Source organism: Canis lupus, chromosome 26 (assembly GCF_048164855.1).
Source record: "Canis lupus baileyi chromosome 26, mCanLup2.hap1, whole genome shotgun sequence".
In the NCBI taxonomy this organism is placed as follows: Eukaryota; Metazoa; Chordata; class Mammalia; order Carnivora; family Canidae; genus Canis; species Canis lupus.
This window is the reverse complement of record NC_132863.1, coordinates 32,439,793-32,456,875: the sequence shown is the minus strand read 5'-3', so window position 1 is coordinate 32,456,875 and position 17,083 is coordinate 32,439,793. Positions and strand designations below refer to the sequence as shown.

The 17,083-nt window shown below is 46.5% G+C and overlaps 1 protein-coding gene across 13 annotated transcripts in view; it reads left to right on the top strand.

Moving 5' to 3' along the window:
- Positions 1 to 17,083, top strand: part of PTPRT (protein tyrosine phosphatase receptor type T) — a 1,036,563-nt gene that overhangs the window by 622,255 nt on the left and 397,225 nt on the right. For all 13 annotated transcript variants that reach the window (XM_072801053.1, XM_072801054.1, XM_072801051.1 and 10 more), the window contains exon 8: positions 11,372 to 11,668. In XM_072801053.1, coding sequence (XP_072657154.1) covers positions 11,372 to 11,668 — 297 coding nt within the window. The remainder of the gene's footprint in view (positions 1 to 11,371; positions 11,669 to 17,083) is intronic.

Below are 17,083 nucleotides of genomic sequence, written 5' to 3'. Positions count from 1 at the left end.
CCTTCGGCTCAGGGCATGAACCCAGAGTCCTGGGATCAAGTCCCACATCAGGCTCCCTGCAGGGAGCCTGCTTCTCCCTCTGACTCTGTCTCTGCCTCCCTCTCTGTGTCTCTCATGAATTAATAAATAAAATCCTTAAAAAAAAAAAAAGACTGGAAGACAGAGCGCTTGTTGGCACGTGCCAGTGTGTCTCAGGCGCTGCAATGAGGCTGGCTCTTTAAATGTTGGAGAAACTGCAGACCAGGTCTAATTGCTGAGACAGACTGAACTTGCCCAGGGTGAAGAAGCAATGTTGGAGTGATGCACCCAGAAGCAGGAAGCCTGCTCTTCCTCCTCCAGCCTTGCAGGGTCTCTCTGTTGTCCCCCAAAGGTGGAGACTAGCATCAAGCCAGGGGATGAAGCAGAGAGCCTAGCCCCAGCAGCACAAAACAATACAAGAGTGTTCAGAGCAAGAGAGCAGCTCAGTAAACAGCCTGGGGTCCTTGGGTAGCAGCCTCCATGCTCACACTGGGCCTGAGGTCCATAGCCCCACTGGGTGGGCCCTTCTGGAGCCTAAGTTGTATCTGCCTCATGGTTCCCCATCCATTCCCCAAGCTGCTTAGCTGTAGGACTGAATTGCCTAGGACCCTTGGAGCAGCACTCATCTGCCCTGTTTAATATTTTAGCCAAGTTCACGCATCCTTTCCACAGAGGAACGTGAAGCAGCACACCTAATCCCATTGTGGGTGCGATACACATCTGAGAGCAAGTTTCCCCAGAACAGCTAAGGCCCAGGGAATGAGTGGAAGCTGGAAGAGAGGTAGGTAATAGAGAGAGGAGGGAAGAGTGATAACCTGCAATCACAGTGTCAGCTCCTCAGTCATCTTCCCTGACTGCCTTACGGAAAAGTCCTGGCTTGCCATCTTCATCCAGCTCGCCCCTTCTCTGTTCCCTTTAAACACTTGCTATGTGGAGTCGCCTGGGGAGGCTCAGTCCATTAAGTACTTGCCTTCAGCTCAGGTCATGATTGGGGTAGGGGAGGGTCCTGGGGCTCCCTGCTGAGTGGGGAGCCTGCTTCTCCCTCTGCCTCTCCCCCTGCATGCTTTCTCTTGTGCACACACACACTCCCTCTCAAATAAAATCTTAAAAAAAAAAAAAAAAAAACGAAGCATGTACTACATACAGTGTGCAGTTTTGTCAGCCTGCATGTCTGATTGCCATTATGGTTGTTTCATTCTGACTCCCCTACTGATTTTAAGCTCAGGAGAGGCAGGGACCCTGTTTTTGTTGACACTGTGTCCCAGCACCTCGCCTGCCACCCCATAGGTGCTCAATAAATATTTCAAGCTAAACTGTGTCTAGGAACACTTTAGAGTAAATGAAGAGAGCAGGGAGCAGGGAGTAGGGAACGAGACCTGAAATCAAGATCAGATGTTGGGCACAAACCTTCCTGTACTCCCCAGTTTCCCTTCCCTGCTTGATTTTTTTTCTCTAGAGCACTTACTGCCAGCTGATGTTCTGTATAATTTTCTGGTTATCTCATATATTATATGATCCCCCTCTGCACTAGAACATAGGTTCCCAAAGGGCAGGGAGGATTTTTGTATGTTTGGCTCACTCTTACATCCTGTACATTACCGGGCACATGGTAGGGGCTCAGAAATGTTTATTAAAAGAATGAGTTTGTCCGGTGCTTTACTTTTGGCAAAAAAAATACTCGCATCACACTGTCACAACTTCGTTTTTATTCTCACTTACTTCTTAGGAATGGCATAGAGGGATTGTTACAATGCTTAACATGCAGACTGGCCTAATTCATCACTGGATGGGGGTGCTCATGTGGGGGACAGTCCTGTGTCGGAATTTTCATGACCATTTGCTCCTTTGTTCTCAGCTCTTTTTTTTTTAAGATTTTATTTATTTATTCATGAGAGACACAGAGAGAGAGGGAGGCAGAGACATAGGCAGAGGGAGAAGCAGGCTCCATGCAGGGAGCCCATGTGGGACTCGATCCGGGGTCTCCAGGATCAGGCCCTGGGCTGAAGGCAGCACTAAACCGCTGAGCCACCGGGCCCTGTTCTCAGCTCTTAAACTTGAAACATACCGCTTCCTCTGCCTGAGGTTCAAACTTCCCGCTCCCTAGCCCCTTCCCCTATTCCCACACACCTTGCATCTTTACTTGGTTAAATCCTATTCACCATTTAGACGGAAGGCCCCCTCTTTTCAGGACAGCCTTCTTGGCTCCTAGACTGCACATTACATTGTTGGTAATTTACTCTCAAATATTTAACAGAACAATGTTATGGGTGATTTATAGGTTAAGCTATAGTTCTAGATCAATCCCAGTGCTTCAAGCCTTCCCATCAAGAACACACAGTTCATTGAAAATGTGCTGGTGTCTCTGTCAAGAAGCCTCTACTCCAGAGACAATGCTGCATTGCACAGGTGTTTCTGATACTGTATCTTGTTCATCAACCCTCATTTTATTAATTAGTATACTAAATGTCAGAAATTGGTTGTTGCGGTTGAAATTGGAGACCTGTTGATCAACATAATAACAGGTACTATGAGTGGACTTTAATTGGTGAAATTATATTCACATATTCAAAATATGTGGGCTGGCCAAAATATTTGTAAAGCTCTTTCCAGACAAAAATAATGAAGAGGAATGCAGTAAGACTTCTAGCCTTTAACTAGAGATGATAGATTCCCAAACAGCCCTGGTCACCCATTGGATAAGGAGGATTCCTGATGTGACTATAATGGTAATTTATTTTGCGCCTGGGATAGAAGTAGACCAATGACAGCTCTGGGTATTGGCTATCTGTTTTTGAAAATAAACTTTTATTGAAACAGCCACACCCATTTGAGTGCATATAGTCTGTCTCCCTTGCACTCTAGTAGCAGAGGTGAGTAGTCACAACAGAGACTGACCTGCAAAGCCTATATTTACTAGCTAGCCCTTTGCAAGAAAGAAAAGAAAAATGTTTGCCAACTTCTGCAAGGACAGATTTCTGGGACTTTATTGAACTTTATAGAATAGATGATTTGACCTGGTCTCTGTCTGCTTGCTAATAAACATTTGTGTAATAAGTGGTCATCTGTGTAGTAGAATTTGGCCTGAGACTTGCTTTTATTATAACCTAATAATGCAGTTGTGGGGGAATCATTAACCTTCACTCACCTCAGATTTCTTTGGTGGCTTCTGGTGTCTATGAAAAAGGATGTAAGGGTTGTGCACGAGTCATGATTAAATTGGCTCAGATGAGTCTCCAGTGCTAGGCTGTCTTTCTGCCACGTGCTGCCTGGAAGCCCAGCACTTCGCCTGCTGAAAGGCACTTCCAGCTTCATCGCTCTGCTCATCACACTTGTTGTGTCTACATTTCCTTCTAGAGCCTGAGTCTCATGAAGGCAAGAAAGTGTCTGTCTTATTTACAAGTATCCCCAATGCCTGTCCCATCTCAGAGGTTCAAGATGTGCTTGTAGAAATAAGGAATATATACAGCATTTTCTGAAAATGCATTAATGGAAGCTTGGTGGCTCCAAACCATAGTTGGTTAAAAGCATGAACCCAACAATCAATGAGATCGAAAACCAGGCCAGTAACATACAAGACTTCTACCTTAATGGCTCCTCTGCCTGCCTTCCTTCTGGAGGTGGGAGCTGTATGTGAAGGAACATAGCTGTGTCCGGTACCATTTAAAAGCTTGGTGGAGGGGCAGCCCGGGTGGCTCAGCGGTTTAACACCGCCTTCAGCCCAGGGTGTGATCCTTGAGACCCAGGATTGAGTCCCACGTCAGGCTCCCTGCGTGGAGCCTGCTTCTCCCTCTGCCTGTGTCTCTGCCTCTCTCTCTCTCTCTCTCTCTGTCTCTCATGAATAAATAAATAAAATCTTTAAAAATAAATAAATAAAAGCTTCGTGGAGACTGTTTCCTTAGTTCCCCTCACAGCCCCGAAGAGCAGGGAGTATCACCCACATTTTACATATGAAAAATAAAGGTGGCACAGATGCCGATGGCACATGTGACTTGCTTTAGGTCCAGGTGTTCACAGAGCCAGTGTTGTCTTTATTACGCCATGGCATCACCAATGCTCAAAAGTAGTTTTTCATTAATTAATGAGCCACTGAATGTGTAGATGAATTACCTTCCTTATTTCATTGCTACAAGAGGGTAGCAATGGAGTCACCTTCTCACAAGGTAACATGTTCCAGCATGGCAGGGCTCTGTTTATCAGGATAAGTAAGACCCAGTGACCCTGGATTGTGAGAGTACCAGCATTCTCCAAAGAAGCCTCTGGATCCCTGTCCTTGCCTCCTTTTATAAGATGTCCGTGGTAATAGTCAACAAATTCTCATCCACCAAACATCTGTAATAAGTTAAAGGTGGTGGAAAGTAAGCAAGAGAGTGGGTTTGGATGATGCTGGAAGGAAGATGGATTTTAATTTTGTTCCTTTTACCTTTTTCTCCCTTCGTGTATCATTTCCATGCAGAAATTGCAAATTAATGGTCACATCGAAATATCTGTCAACGTATTACTGCTCTTGTAGTATCAAATTATACTGGCAATAATGTTTCCAGCTGCCTAGGACTCCATTGCAATTTAATTTGAAAGGAACTCAAATTGCATCTCCAAATGGATAAAAAATTAATTTTACATACAAGCTATCCACCTCCACATTTTCAGCCCCATGCCCCAAATTATCTCAATGTAGGTTCAACTTTGAACAGTACATATGTTACAGCCAACTCCACATGCAAAGATGAATAAATAGAAAATTCATGATTTGGAAATCTGCTTTGCTGCTCTTTTTTTAATAAGATGTTCTGCCTTGATTAAGGTCATTAGGAGATTCTACAGCTATTGCCTTTGACAGCAGGAATGGAAGCTGGGCCCATATAGAACAAAAAAGCCTCAAATTCTGACTTAACCACATAACTAGCCTTCACAAGTGGAGTGTAAAGAGAGCCCTGATTTACCCCTTCTCCCCTGCAGTATGGAGGACCTTAATTCTGGTTTGGTCTTCACTCACCATCTACTTTCTATGTTGACTCATTCCTCTATTTATTAAGTAGCCATGTGTTCTAGTTATGAAAACGAAGAGATCTGAGGGCTTATAAGGGAGCAGGTGAGATGAACATGAACCGAGCCTGTACGTGACTAACCCGCAGTTGGGTAAGGGGTAGGGAGATGTGCTGATGGGCTGGAGAAAACACGGCAGAGGAGTTCACTGTACCTGGGCAAGGAAGGCTTGGGGAGAAAATTAGAAGGAAAGGGTAGTATTGGCTCTGGACCGTGAATCTGTTGACCAAGGATTTGCCAGTGGTGTCCCAAGCAGAGGGAACAAGGGCAAGAGCAAGGAGGTATGGGAGGAATCAGGACATGGTACTTGGCTTTCCCAACGTAGAGTTGGAGGAGTGAGCAGCTGGAAACGAGGAAAGGAGTTTGGAGGTGGGAAGGTAGAGGTTGCAAGTTGGGCTCAGGTATTAGGTTGGCAATGGTACTTCAGGGAGAAATGGTATTTAGTAAGATCTAATGTGCAAAAGAGGAGAAGTGATCGGAGGTCAGGAGGACCAGCCTGCCTTCCAGAGGCAACTGTGGGAATGAAGGAGCTTCTGAAGACATGAGTCAGTCACACGCAGATCCACATGCACACTTGTCCCTAATCTTGCAAGAACACAGTAGGGTCTAAGGCCAGAACAAATAGAGCACTGCGGCCCCCTTCCTTCTCCTTTCCTCTGACTTTATAAAAAGTCTCATGCAAACGTGTGGAGATTTTAGTCCTCATTTCTGAGTTCTGTCCACTCTCCCCAAAGTGCCATTCTTTGGTTACCCCTGGGCCTTAGGGATGCACACACATGGGCTAAGGTCTGATCTTGGAAGGGCAGACCAAGGGAAGAGGTTCATACAGGCTCCAGAAGTAAGTTTGGAATGCTGGAGCAGGGAATTCTGGGGGTATCAGGTACCTGGATCCTGGTCCAGAATAGGGAGTGCCAGGAGCAGATGGATGCTTTGGCCCACTGACTGCTTTGGCTGCAGGAGGAAGGCATAGGCTCAAGAGGGCAGCATGGGCTCCTTAATGCACAGGGCTCAGGACAGGGCCCCTGTTGTCAGGTCTAAGGGCAGAGAAAGTATACCCAGAGGCCAAACCACTTGGGTTTTTCATCAGAGGAAGATTTTCCAGCTTCCTAGACAAGCCACTCTCTCTTCCCACTGTTTATCTTCTCTCTGGCCAGGAGGCTGTTACTGAAGACGGTCATGTGGGAATGGCCTTTTCTAGTGACAGAAACTGCCCTGGGCTCTAGGCTTGGACATATTTACACGGGGATGTAAATTCAGCAAACCAATCTCCACTGCACACACAGGGAGTTTCTCGGCAATTTCCAACTTGTTTGCACCGACCCAAGTGTAAACGCAAGACTCTTCCTGCTATAGACAATCACTGGAGCAGAAGCGGGGTTGAGAGGCTGAGGTTTGTGGGGAGGAGTCAGAGCGAAAGTGTGAAGGCGTCCATCACACATTGTGAAAACTAGTTTCCATCGTGTGGATTGCGGGACATTCTTTTTGCAGGAATGCAAAAATAAATATGTTCACCTTAAAGGCTCAGTGACATCATGGCAGGGATGAAACCGGGACTGTGGTCAGGGGGTCCAAGCTCGGTTCCCAAGAACAGGTCACCATCTGTTCATTTCGGTTTAATAAACATGAACTGGCCCCTCGACAGACCCTGTACCATGTGTTGAGGTTGCTGGACAAATGGAATGTGGTCCCTGGCAGCCTGGGAGGAGTGACAGATAAATGAACAAGCAGTTCCTAGAAAGCATAACAAATGCTGAGTGGGCTGGACACCTGTGCAAAGGGCTATGGGAACCCAGAGCCAGGGACTTGGCTGTGTGGCTCCTGGTCAGTCACGTCCCTTGTTGGCCTCAATTTTCAATGCTAGAGAGTTGTTTTCAGCATGCGAGTGCCTAGCCCACAGTTACTATGTCATCAGTAGCCACTGTCTTTTCTTCTCTTGAGTGGGAGTTCTCGAACTCTCAGAACACTGTCATCCACACCCGTCTAACCCACAGATCTACCAGAGGTCTTGCCTTTTGCACAGGAACTGAGGCTTCCTTGATCTTAATTTCCATACTCTGGGGTACACCTGAAGTCATGCCTCAAGGTATCAGTAACACACTTGGCCATATTTCCCAAATCCCTTCTGCCTCTGGTCCCTCTGTTCCCAAGTGGTATTTCATTGCCCCAAGGGAAGCATACCCATCTCAGCCCTTTCTAGAATCCACAGGAGGTCAAAACCCTTTTGTGTTGTTCTAAGGTCCCATTGAAGATCTGGGAGTCACACTCAGCTCTTGGCAACATTCTGCTACCTTGTTCACCCCCATTTTCTCCTGTTCAGTCTTAGTGACAAGTAGATTCACTTTTCTCTTCCTGTGAAGGCTGAGCACAACTGATCCCAAGGCACTGGGGGTGCAGCTTCTGCTCCAGATAAACTTCTTAAGGCATTTCTCCAAGAAAGGCCATTTTCTCTAAGAGGAATGCCCATAGTTAAACAGAGGCAATTTCTCTCTCCCTTTACAGTTCATTTTATACTCATTAACAGCCCTCTGAGATTAGTGCAATAATTTCCACTTTATAGACGAGGAAATGGAGGCTCAGAGATGAAGTGCCCTTGCCCAAGGTCACACAGCTAGTGAGTGCCAGAGTCTGGCTTCCAGCCGGGCTCCCGTTGTTCCCTGTGGCCAGTTCCCAGTGGCCCATCTGATGACTGTGGCATTGCTTCAGAGGAAGCAAGGAACTTCCCCAGTGCCCAGACCTTCTGGCTCTCGGAGGGAGTCTCTGCTCTGTGGCAGCCTTGCATCATCCCTTCCCCTCTTGGAAAAGGCACCTCTGCCTGCTTCCTCCTTTAAGAAGAGCAGACAGGTGTTTGAGTGCACAACTGTCCAGGTGAGCTGTGGAGAGAATTCTGGTGAAGCTGGAGACCAACAGTGGGAAAACAGGCCGGTGGTCAGAGGAGCACTAAGTGTGACTGAGTCCCGCGTCGCCCTCTCCAGTGGGTCCCTGGCTCCTGAGGGTCAAGCATTTCTGCCTTATGGTTCCCAGCATCCTCCCCAGGTGTCCACAGGCCCCTGTGACTTGGTCCCCTTGCCCGTGGTCTCATGGCACAGCATAAATGCAGAGGCACTGGACCCCTGCGGACTTCAGATCTTAGCTGAGCACTCCCTATGTGGCACAGGCCTCAGGGCTCTGGTTTCCTCTCTGATGAGACAAGTGATGCTTTCCTTGCAGATGGTGGTGAGGTCCACAAAATGGGCCATCCATCCTTTGGCTTGACACTCTCTGGGGCCTTCCGGTGCATGTCTCCGGACTGGGTGCGGGCTCCTGGGACAAGCGGTCAGCATCCTTGCTCTCCCAGGGCTTACGTTCTGGTGGGCAGGGCCAACTTTTAAAAAGCTGCCATGGTGGGAAATGAATAAATAAACAGTGAACAAGAAGAGAAAGAAATAGCCCCTGAGCTCTGCTGGGGCGGGGGAGGGGGGTGTAGCTCAGCAGGGACATCTTTCCTCACAGAGGAGACCAAGTGAACAGGGAGGGAAAGCAGGAGAGGGTACAGCCCAACTCCAGCAGGGAGGGGAAGGGCGGCAGGCAGGGCGCAGGAGGAAGAGGTGGGAGAGAGAGGGTGGCTCTGCTTCCCTCGAGGACATACACAGCACCTGCCCGACTCTCTCTCCAGACCCCTCGTGTCTGGCATGTCTTCTGACTTTGCACACTAGGCATGTAGTCAGATAGACACAAGTTCAAAACCCCCCTTGCCACTTGCTAGTCTTGTTACTCAGCACAAGTTCCTGGGCCTCTCTGGCCTCAGTCTATTCATCTGTAAAGTGGGACTGGCAGCCAGTCCCTCCCTCACAGGGTCACAAGATGATGCAGGTGACAGACCCTGGCTGGCCATCAGCGCTGTTTTAGTGTTTCATTTGTGCTTTAGGGGCACATTGGAGATTCCCTCAAAAATATTTAACATGGGCTGTGGTACATCTTAGGATGTTTAATAAACTGGACGACTCTTGGATTTAAAAGGTCTTATATGTTGCCATCCTCACTCTCTAAGGAGATGAGGTGAGAAAGCCCTAAGGGTGATGATCTTCTTGGGGTGTGCCGTCTCTTTTGAAGGCACAGCCAGAGGAGGAGTGTCCTGAGGTCCTGAGCAGGGATAAGTGGCCTCCCTGCCAGGAGAGTTCTGGCATTGGGACCTGCAGAAAGGCTCCAGCCGGGCGAAACTGGTGGGAACACTCAGACTTCCCAGGCAAGCAGCTTCTTGCTCATCCTGTGCTTTTGTACATTTGTCCTCATGCCATCAGGAGTTGTTAAACTAATCGACCACACCAGATCATACCCCCACTACTATGGGGACCACACTTTTCACCTTCTATTCTGTGTGGGCTCAGCACAATGGACCTTCAGCAACAGCTTGTTCAATGTCACATTCTCAAAGTCACCCATTTGCTTTTGGAACGCTGGCTGTCTTTTACACAAAGGACCTGTGAACATGAATAATTGGGCTGTACAAGTGACCGTGAACTCCTCAGTCAATCCAGAGCCAGGCTGCTCACTGTCCCCAGCAGCTCGTGAGCAGGCCTGGGCTGGTTTGCCAGGCGCCCTGACATTTCTGGGCATCCTCCTCTAAAGAACACTGTTCTGAAGTGTGTTCCTTGGCAAGGCTCTGTCACGAGTCACAGGACATTTTCCCCATAGGGACAGATCAGGGAACGTAGCTTGTACGGAGTCCTGCCCACTTTCTTACTGTTGCATTGGCATAGGGGCAGCCTCACCCCTGAATGCTTTTAGAGGACAAAATACTAATACCCCTATATGCTCTTAGGGTAATAGAATCCATCATTTGCTTAGGGATACTATACAGCACTGGCACTTAAAATACTTTCAGAGTAGAGACAACATACAAAGCCTTATTATTTGCATCACTATTCTTACCGCTACAAAAGAAAAACCACCATATATTGAGTGCTTATTAAATCCCAGGTATAATTCTAAGAGCTCTGCAAACAACATTTCATTTAGCCCCCTACTACCCACCAGTGAGGTTAGTACTATTATTACCCTCATTTTATAAATGAAATAAAAGATGGACCGAGAGAAATTACAGAACTTGATAAAGCTGTTTAGGTAATATGGAAAGAAAATACTGATTTAATCTCTAGCCTCTGCTTAACTACTTGCAGCTAAGATAGTTAACACAAGAACTTATGGGGATGCTGATCACAAAAGAAGTTATGCTTCTATTATAAGAAATGCCTAAGCTTTATAGAATGACTTCACATGTGGGGATTTTTTTTTTTGAAATGTTTCATTTGTTATAATGTGTTTTGTACTAAAGCACCTATTTTATATGATGTATAAACAGAATATTTGCAATAAAATAAGACAGCCAAAGTTATATATGGGGGTCTGGATGGGGAAGGATGACATGGGACATAGCAACAGAGTGTGAAGACATGACCACATCTACTTTTCAATTATTTATTTATTGAGTGAGAGGCAGGAAGGGGGAGGCAGAGGGAGAGCAACAATCCAAGCAGACACCATTCTGAGTGTGGAGCCCAACACAGGGCTCGATGTCACGACCCTAAGATCATGACCTGAGCCAAAATCAAGAGTTGAATGCTTCACCAAGTGAGCCACCCAGGTGCCCCCATATCCGGTTTTAGGACCATGTCCTGGAAGGGGTGTGTTTGGAAAAAAGTGAGAGCAGAGAAAGAATGTCAAGGGCTGTCATTGGAGGCTGGGAAATGATTGGTCGTGTTGTCAGTGGAAGGAGGGGAATTGTAAGGAGTAGTCAGCAGTGCCGGTGACCATGTAGATGAGGTATTAAACGCTGTGTACTGAACACATGGCTGGATTTCCAGCCTGCACACCTCAGTGTGGTTAATGAGGGAGAGGGGGCCGATTTCCCAAAGGGAGAGAATGTGGCAGGATTGCACGTAAGGCAAGTCTAAATTAGTCCAACCGTGGGATGTTGTATGTGCTTTTGTTGGTTCCCAGGGCAGTTTTCAGGGGTGCCCCGATGAACCTTTACGAATTGAACAACTTTGCACTTCTTTTAATGGTTAACATTTATGTATGGCAAGTGATTCAGGTTTTCCCTTTATATAATTATGTTTTCTTTTTAATGCATGTGCATAAGTAAGAAAAAAAGTTTGATTTACAGAAAAAATGTCAATTAAATTGTACTCTATGTGGCAAAAATCATGAAGGCTATGGCTAAGGGGCCAAGATAAGTTTGGGGGCTGGTCCCTCCTGTTTCAGCAGGACACCCAGCCCTGCTGCCTAACAGTCCTCCAAGCCTTTATGTATCGTGTGCGTGTGTGTCTTGCAGACCCTGTGCATGGCCCGCAGAATGTGGAGATCGTGGACATCCGCGCCCGGCAGCTGACCCTGCAGTGGGAGCCCTTTGGCTATGCCGTGACCCGCTGCCACAGCTACAACCTGACAGTGCAGTACCAGTACGTGTTCAACCAGCAGCAGTATGAGGCTGAAGAGGTCATCCAGACCTCTTCCCACTATACCCTGCGTGGCCTGCGCCCCTTCATGACCATCCGGCTGCGGCTGCTGCTGTCCAACCCTGAGGGCCGGATGGAGAGTGAGGAGCTGGTGGTGCAAACAGAGGAGGACGGTGAGTGGCCAGGGGGCAGGGGGGTGTGCTCACTTGGGAATAGACGATGCTGAACCTGTCACCGGGCTAACCCCGACAGTGATGAGGTTTTCTATTTTCCTGCATCTTTAATTTCCTCCTCTGTAGCGACCTCTTCGCCAAGGTCTTTAACGAAGGGCATCACACAACTCCAGGGGGGCTGTCCCCTAGACACAGACACGCATTTAGATTTGATCCTTCCACAACCCCATCCTTCTTCTCACTTTATAAGACCTTCTATTTCTGGTGTTTAACCACACTGATGCTTCTGGAGGAGGCATTGTGTATCATACTGTTTAAGCGCATTGAATCTGGGAGTCAGACCACTCTGGATTCTGTAGGAGTTAAATTTAAAAAAAAAAAAAAAAGCACGTGTAAATTATGTAGCACACTCACTGGATGACCCAGAACCAAATCCACACCTGTATGTCTTACAAGCAGCTGAAATGCAAAGTATCCAAAAATGAACCAGTCTCCACTTCTCTACTGACTTCTCACTCCGTGTTCCTCATGTCAGTGAACTGTGTCCAGTGAGTCAAAATAAAGACCTGAAGTGATCCTCCATTTCTCCTCCCTACCCCACCCAGGCCCCTCCACCCCTACAAGGTTCTGATGAGTCAGCTTCGTGCAGTTTACCTCCCAACATGCCTCTTACCTTGAGACTCCTGAACTACAGAACCACATCACTTTTCCCGCCCTCTGTCCTTGCCCATGCCATTTCTCCTACTGTCATGGCCCCTCCCTCCATATCTGTGAGACAAGCTGTATTCATCTTCAGGTCTTAGCTTGCATGCTACTTCCTCCAGGAAGCTTTCCCTGATGGCTCCAAGCTGATGTGAATGTTCCCTCCTACGCTCCCACTGCATTTTGCATGTGATTCCACCACAACAGCTGTCTTATTTATGGGAGGACAGAACTTGCTGGTTCTAGGACTTAGCTAAAAAACACTTCTCAACACCATATTTCAGTTTTCCTTCCAGCATCTTTAGTTAGTTCTTTGGAAACAGACTGTGAGGTATAGATTTGGGTACAGGTGATGGAGTAAGGAAGTTTTCCCTGGGGAGTCCGGAAGAGAAGTGAGACAGGATAGGGAACGGGAGGGTAAGGTGCAACCTCAGGCCTTGTCCAGCAGAGGGGGCTGTGACCTGGTCTGCAGGAGAAGTCCACAGGATGGGTCTTGCATCACTCTTGCTCCCAAGCGGGGAAGAAGGGAGCTGCCCTAGGGCTAGGCCTGGGATGCAGAAGGAGGGTCGGGAGGAAATTCTCAGGAAGTGCTTGCTGTCTGCCACATGCAGACAAAAGGTCGAGGGGGGCAAAGATGGTGTACAGGGATGGACAGAGCACTGTCATTGTCAGCCACATGAGGCAAAGATGGGGGCTTAGAACCTCAAGGCAGAACCTCTTCCATGGCAATCCCCCCTACCACTCTTGCTTCACATAAGCAAGTTCAAGGACCCTGAGTAATGGCCCCTGCTGGGATCCAGATAGACATCCTCATCTGCGAAGTCCCCCGAAGAGAAAGAAGAAAGTGTGCCAGCCTCTGCTCATCCTGTCCCCCTATTCTCCTTTCCCCAAATCCCATCTTATAACTGGAAGTTTTACACAACCCACCTACATGGTAAACCCTTCGTGACCCTCCTCCCCCTTTAAATTCATTGTCACGGCAACTCTTTGCAACCCTTGGGGACTGCTTCTCTAGATAGTAACTGCAGTAGTGACCCAGCCTCTGTCACCTTGGCCCCCCACCTTCCTGCCTAACAGTGACTGTAGGCCTGATTCACCCCTGGATCAGCCTCATCAGGTGACCTAAGTGCATTGCTTCCTGTGAACCCATTCGCATCCAACCTCCAATAGAGGAGTGGGCATCTGACCGGGGCATCCTTCTGCAGCTCAGGATCTGTGGCCTTGGGTTTGGTTCCAGGTGAAGGTGCTGGGCCTTTTCCTGGATGGCTCTGCTGTTTCAGAGATGCACAGCTCATCCTCCGGCAGGTAAAGGATGTGCTGCTATGGAAGGTGAGCTCTAGAGCCACACACGTGGGACAAGCCACGCTCCCTCTCTGTGCCTCGGTGTCCTTGCCTGTCAAATGCAGATACAAATAGTGGCCATCTGATAGGTTGGTATGGTCACTGAAAGGAATGATATATAGACATTGGAATGAGAGCACCTGGCTGGCTCAGTTGGTAGAACATGTGACTCTTCATTTCGGGGTTGTAACTTTGAGCCCCACATTGAGTATAGAGATTACTTAAAAATAAAACAAAAAAAAATGGGAATGATGTCCAGAAGACTGTAGGTTTTCAATGAATGTGGCTGTCACATTTGGATTAAATCACAGAAGAAAAAAAATGTCTTGGCAAAGGATCCTATAGCCCAAGCAATACAGAAACCAGCAACCTGCCCTAGGACACGCATTCCAGCTTGTTGGAGAAGATATGACTTAGACACTCAAGGAATAGTGACGTGGTCAGTGCCTGATCTGAGAAGCAGAGCAGGGCAGGGAGGGTGGTTCGGTGGCAATCGGTTATTAGACAAGGAGGAACTGCCACTATTAAAACTCGGCATGGAAACTCCAGAGTCAACATGAACAATAGGGTTAGGTCCAGGAGCAGCTCTGGGTGTTTTCTCCAGGATGCTCTATGTGCCTCGGGCTTCTTTATGAGGATTACTTAACTTGTGCCACAGCAAATCCCAAGTCCCGTTTTTATGCCATGCCTTAGCCTCTCCCTTTCTCCTTCCTGTCACCAGGGGGGTGAAATCACAAAGCCTTTATCAAAGTAACTTGAGAGCAGCAATGCTTTAAAATTAAACTTTAATTAAACACCATTTATTAAACATCAATTCCTACTCTTTGGAGACGTGTGGACATTATCATATTAAAAACACCAACATCCAAGACATGCATCCTCCATCTCACAGCTCTGCTGAGGCCCCACCTCAGGACCCTCTGTGTTGAAGGAAGACTGCCAGAGGGCCCAGGCCCCTCCCTAGGCCAGGATCAGGTTCCATTCCTCCTCAGGAGGGAAGAGGCACCATTTCTGTTTGTTGGGAACTCATCCACCTCAAGGACAAACTGAGGCTGGGTCCTGGCCCTAGTCAATTAACTGAAACCCCCTTCAGGGAGCCACAGAGCAACCTCTCAGATTGAGCTGCCTGGATTCATGCTGCTTTTGTCTGAGCTCCAAAACTGTCTTCTGGGGAATTTGTAGAATGGGTAATTTCGGTGCCCTAGTCCCTTTGAGGTCCTACAAAGTCATCCACCGCTGGTGAAAGCAGCTCATGGCCACGAGCCCCATGGCATCAGTTGGGGAACAGCAAGGAGACTAACTGGGGTTCTTTATTTTTCCTTTTTTCATAGATGATTCAGACAAACCATGGCTTACTTATTTAGTGCTTCCTTCTCTGCCTTTCCCCAGACCACAGTCATGATTCTGAAATGGAACGTACGAGACCTTGAACTACAAAGACAGTGTTGATGATGGTCTCATTTGGCTTCCATTTAGTGAGCACCTACCCTGTGCTAGGTGTTAAAAGGCGTGTTATACACGATGACTCAAACCCAGGATTTTATTGCGAAAGTTTCCATGCTATAGAAAAATTAAGAGTCGTGTAAAGAAGACCTGTGAACCCTTGGCCTAGATTCACCACTGGTAAACACCATGTTCCATTTTCTTACTCATCTGTATGTATGGTATGTGTGAAATGGAGGCATCACATATAAAAATGCATATAGTATTTTTAAGTATTTAAAAGTAAACTGCAGAAATCCCAACATTCTGATCTCTCAACTCTTTGAGAGTATACATTACCTAAGGGCAAGGACATTTTCCTACACAACCATGACACTATAAAACATCTAAGAGACTTAGCATTAATTGGAAAAAAATCAGGTAGGCAAAGCACATTCACATTTCCAATCATGTTAAGCATGATTTTGTGTAGCAAAACCAGAAAATGAGACATTTTTGGCAAAAATGCCACATGGGTTGGTGATGTGTATTTTTTACTGTATGCTATCTAGAGTTACATAATAATGTCAGGGAGTCCCTGACATACTGCATTTGGCCACTTAGATAAGCCCCTCTGCTGTCAATACAGCCCTTTCCTCTTTTTAAAATCAGCAGTTCTGTGCATTGGTGCTTTGAGGTTGGCAAATCCCTATTCCTCCATGATTTTTTCACCCAGTGGTTTTAGCCTCCTTGATAATCCTCCCCTGAATCATTTTATTTACAAAAGGGTGAATTTTAAATCTATCATTCCCTCTACATGGATTAATTAGCATTCTCCTTTATAGAATGATTTTCTCTTCCCATCCTTCCCCATTTTTAATATCCCTGTTGACTCATAGATCATTTGTTTTTGACTCCTTGCATTAAAATCCAGTACTATTTATAATTCTCTTCGATGCTCACATTGTCTCATCTGTGGCTAGTGGGTTGGCTCCTAGGTTCTTTTGACACGTTCTCATTAGTCTTCCTTGCTTCTGCCATAACAAAATATTCTAGACCACCCTTGTAATATCTCTGCTCCACACCTGAAGTCAACCACTTCTCTAAGGATTTCTGATCTCTTTCAGTGGGGAGTGGTACTTTGGCACAAAGATATACATCTTAGCTGTGATCGATGGGGTGTTATAGCCTCTAGACTCTTCAAGTAGGTACAACTGAGGGGTTTAATTTATCTGTTTTAAATCACCAGGTTTTACTGATTCAGATCACCTCTTACTGTCATTCCATACATAGATCTCCTTCCTGCCTCTGTGAGAACCTGGTTCTTAACATCCACGTGTTTTTTCACTTGCTCCATCCTACAATACATATAAAATAGTTTCTTAACTACAATACCAATCCCCCTAAACACAGGAAAGCTACCATGTGAAGTTAAAGATTTGCTTTTCAGTCGTTCTCTCCTTAAGCAGCCAAAATACTATGTTCAGAGGCTTAGTCTTTTCTCTGTGCAGTTATAGCATCATTTTGATGCCCAGTGAGGTTCATTTGTATCCGTTTCAAGGTTTGTCTTTCCCCCATCCTTTTTATTTTTAAAATCAAAGCAGTTACATGGTTCAAAAGTCAAAACTATGTAAAAAAATGTACGCTAAGAGGTAGTACCACCATCTCCATTACTCATGTTCTTTCTGTCGACATCCAGAAGGTCACTGTTTTTATTCATTTCAGGTAATATTCTTCCTGTAGCTCATTTTGCAAAAAAAAGATATTTTATTAAGATTTATTTTTTTAAGATTTTTTAAGATTTATTAATTTATTTTAAATATTTCATTTATTTATTCATGAGAGACACAGGCAGAGGGAGAAGCAGGCTCCCTACAGGGAGCCTAATGTGGGACTTGATCCCGGGACCATACCCTGAGCCAAATGCAGATGCTCAACTACTGAGCCACC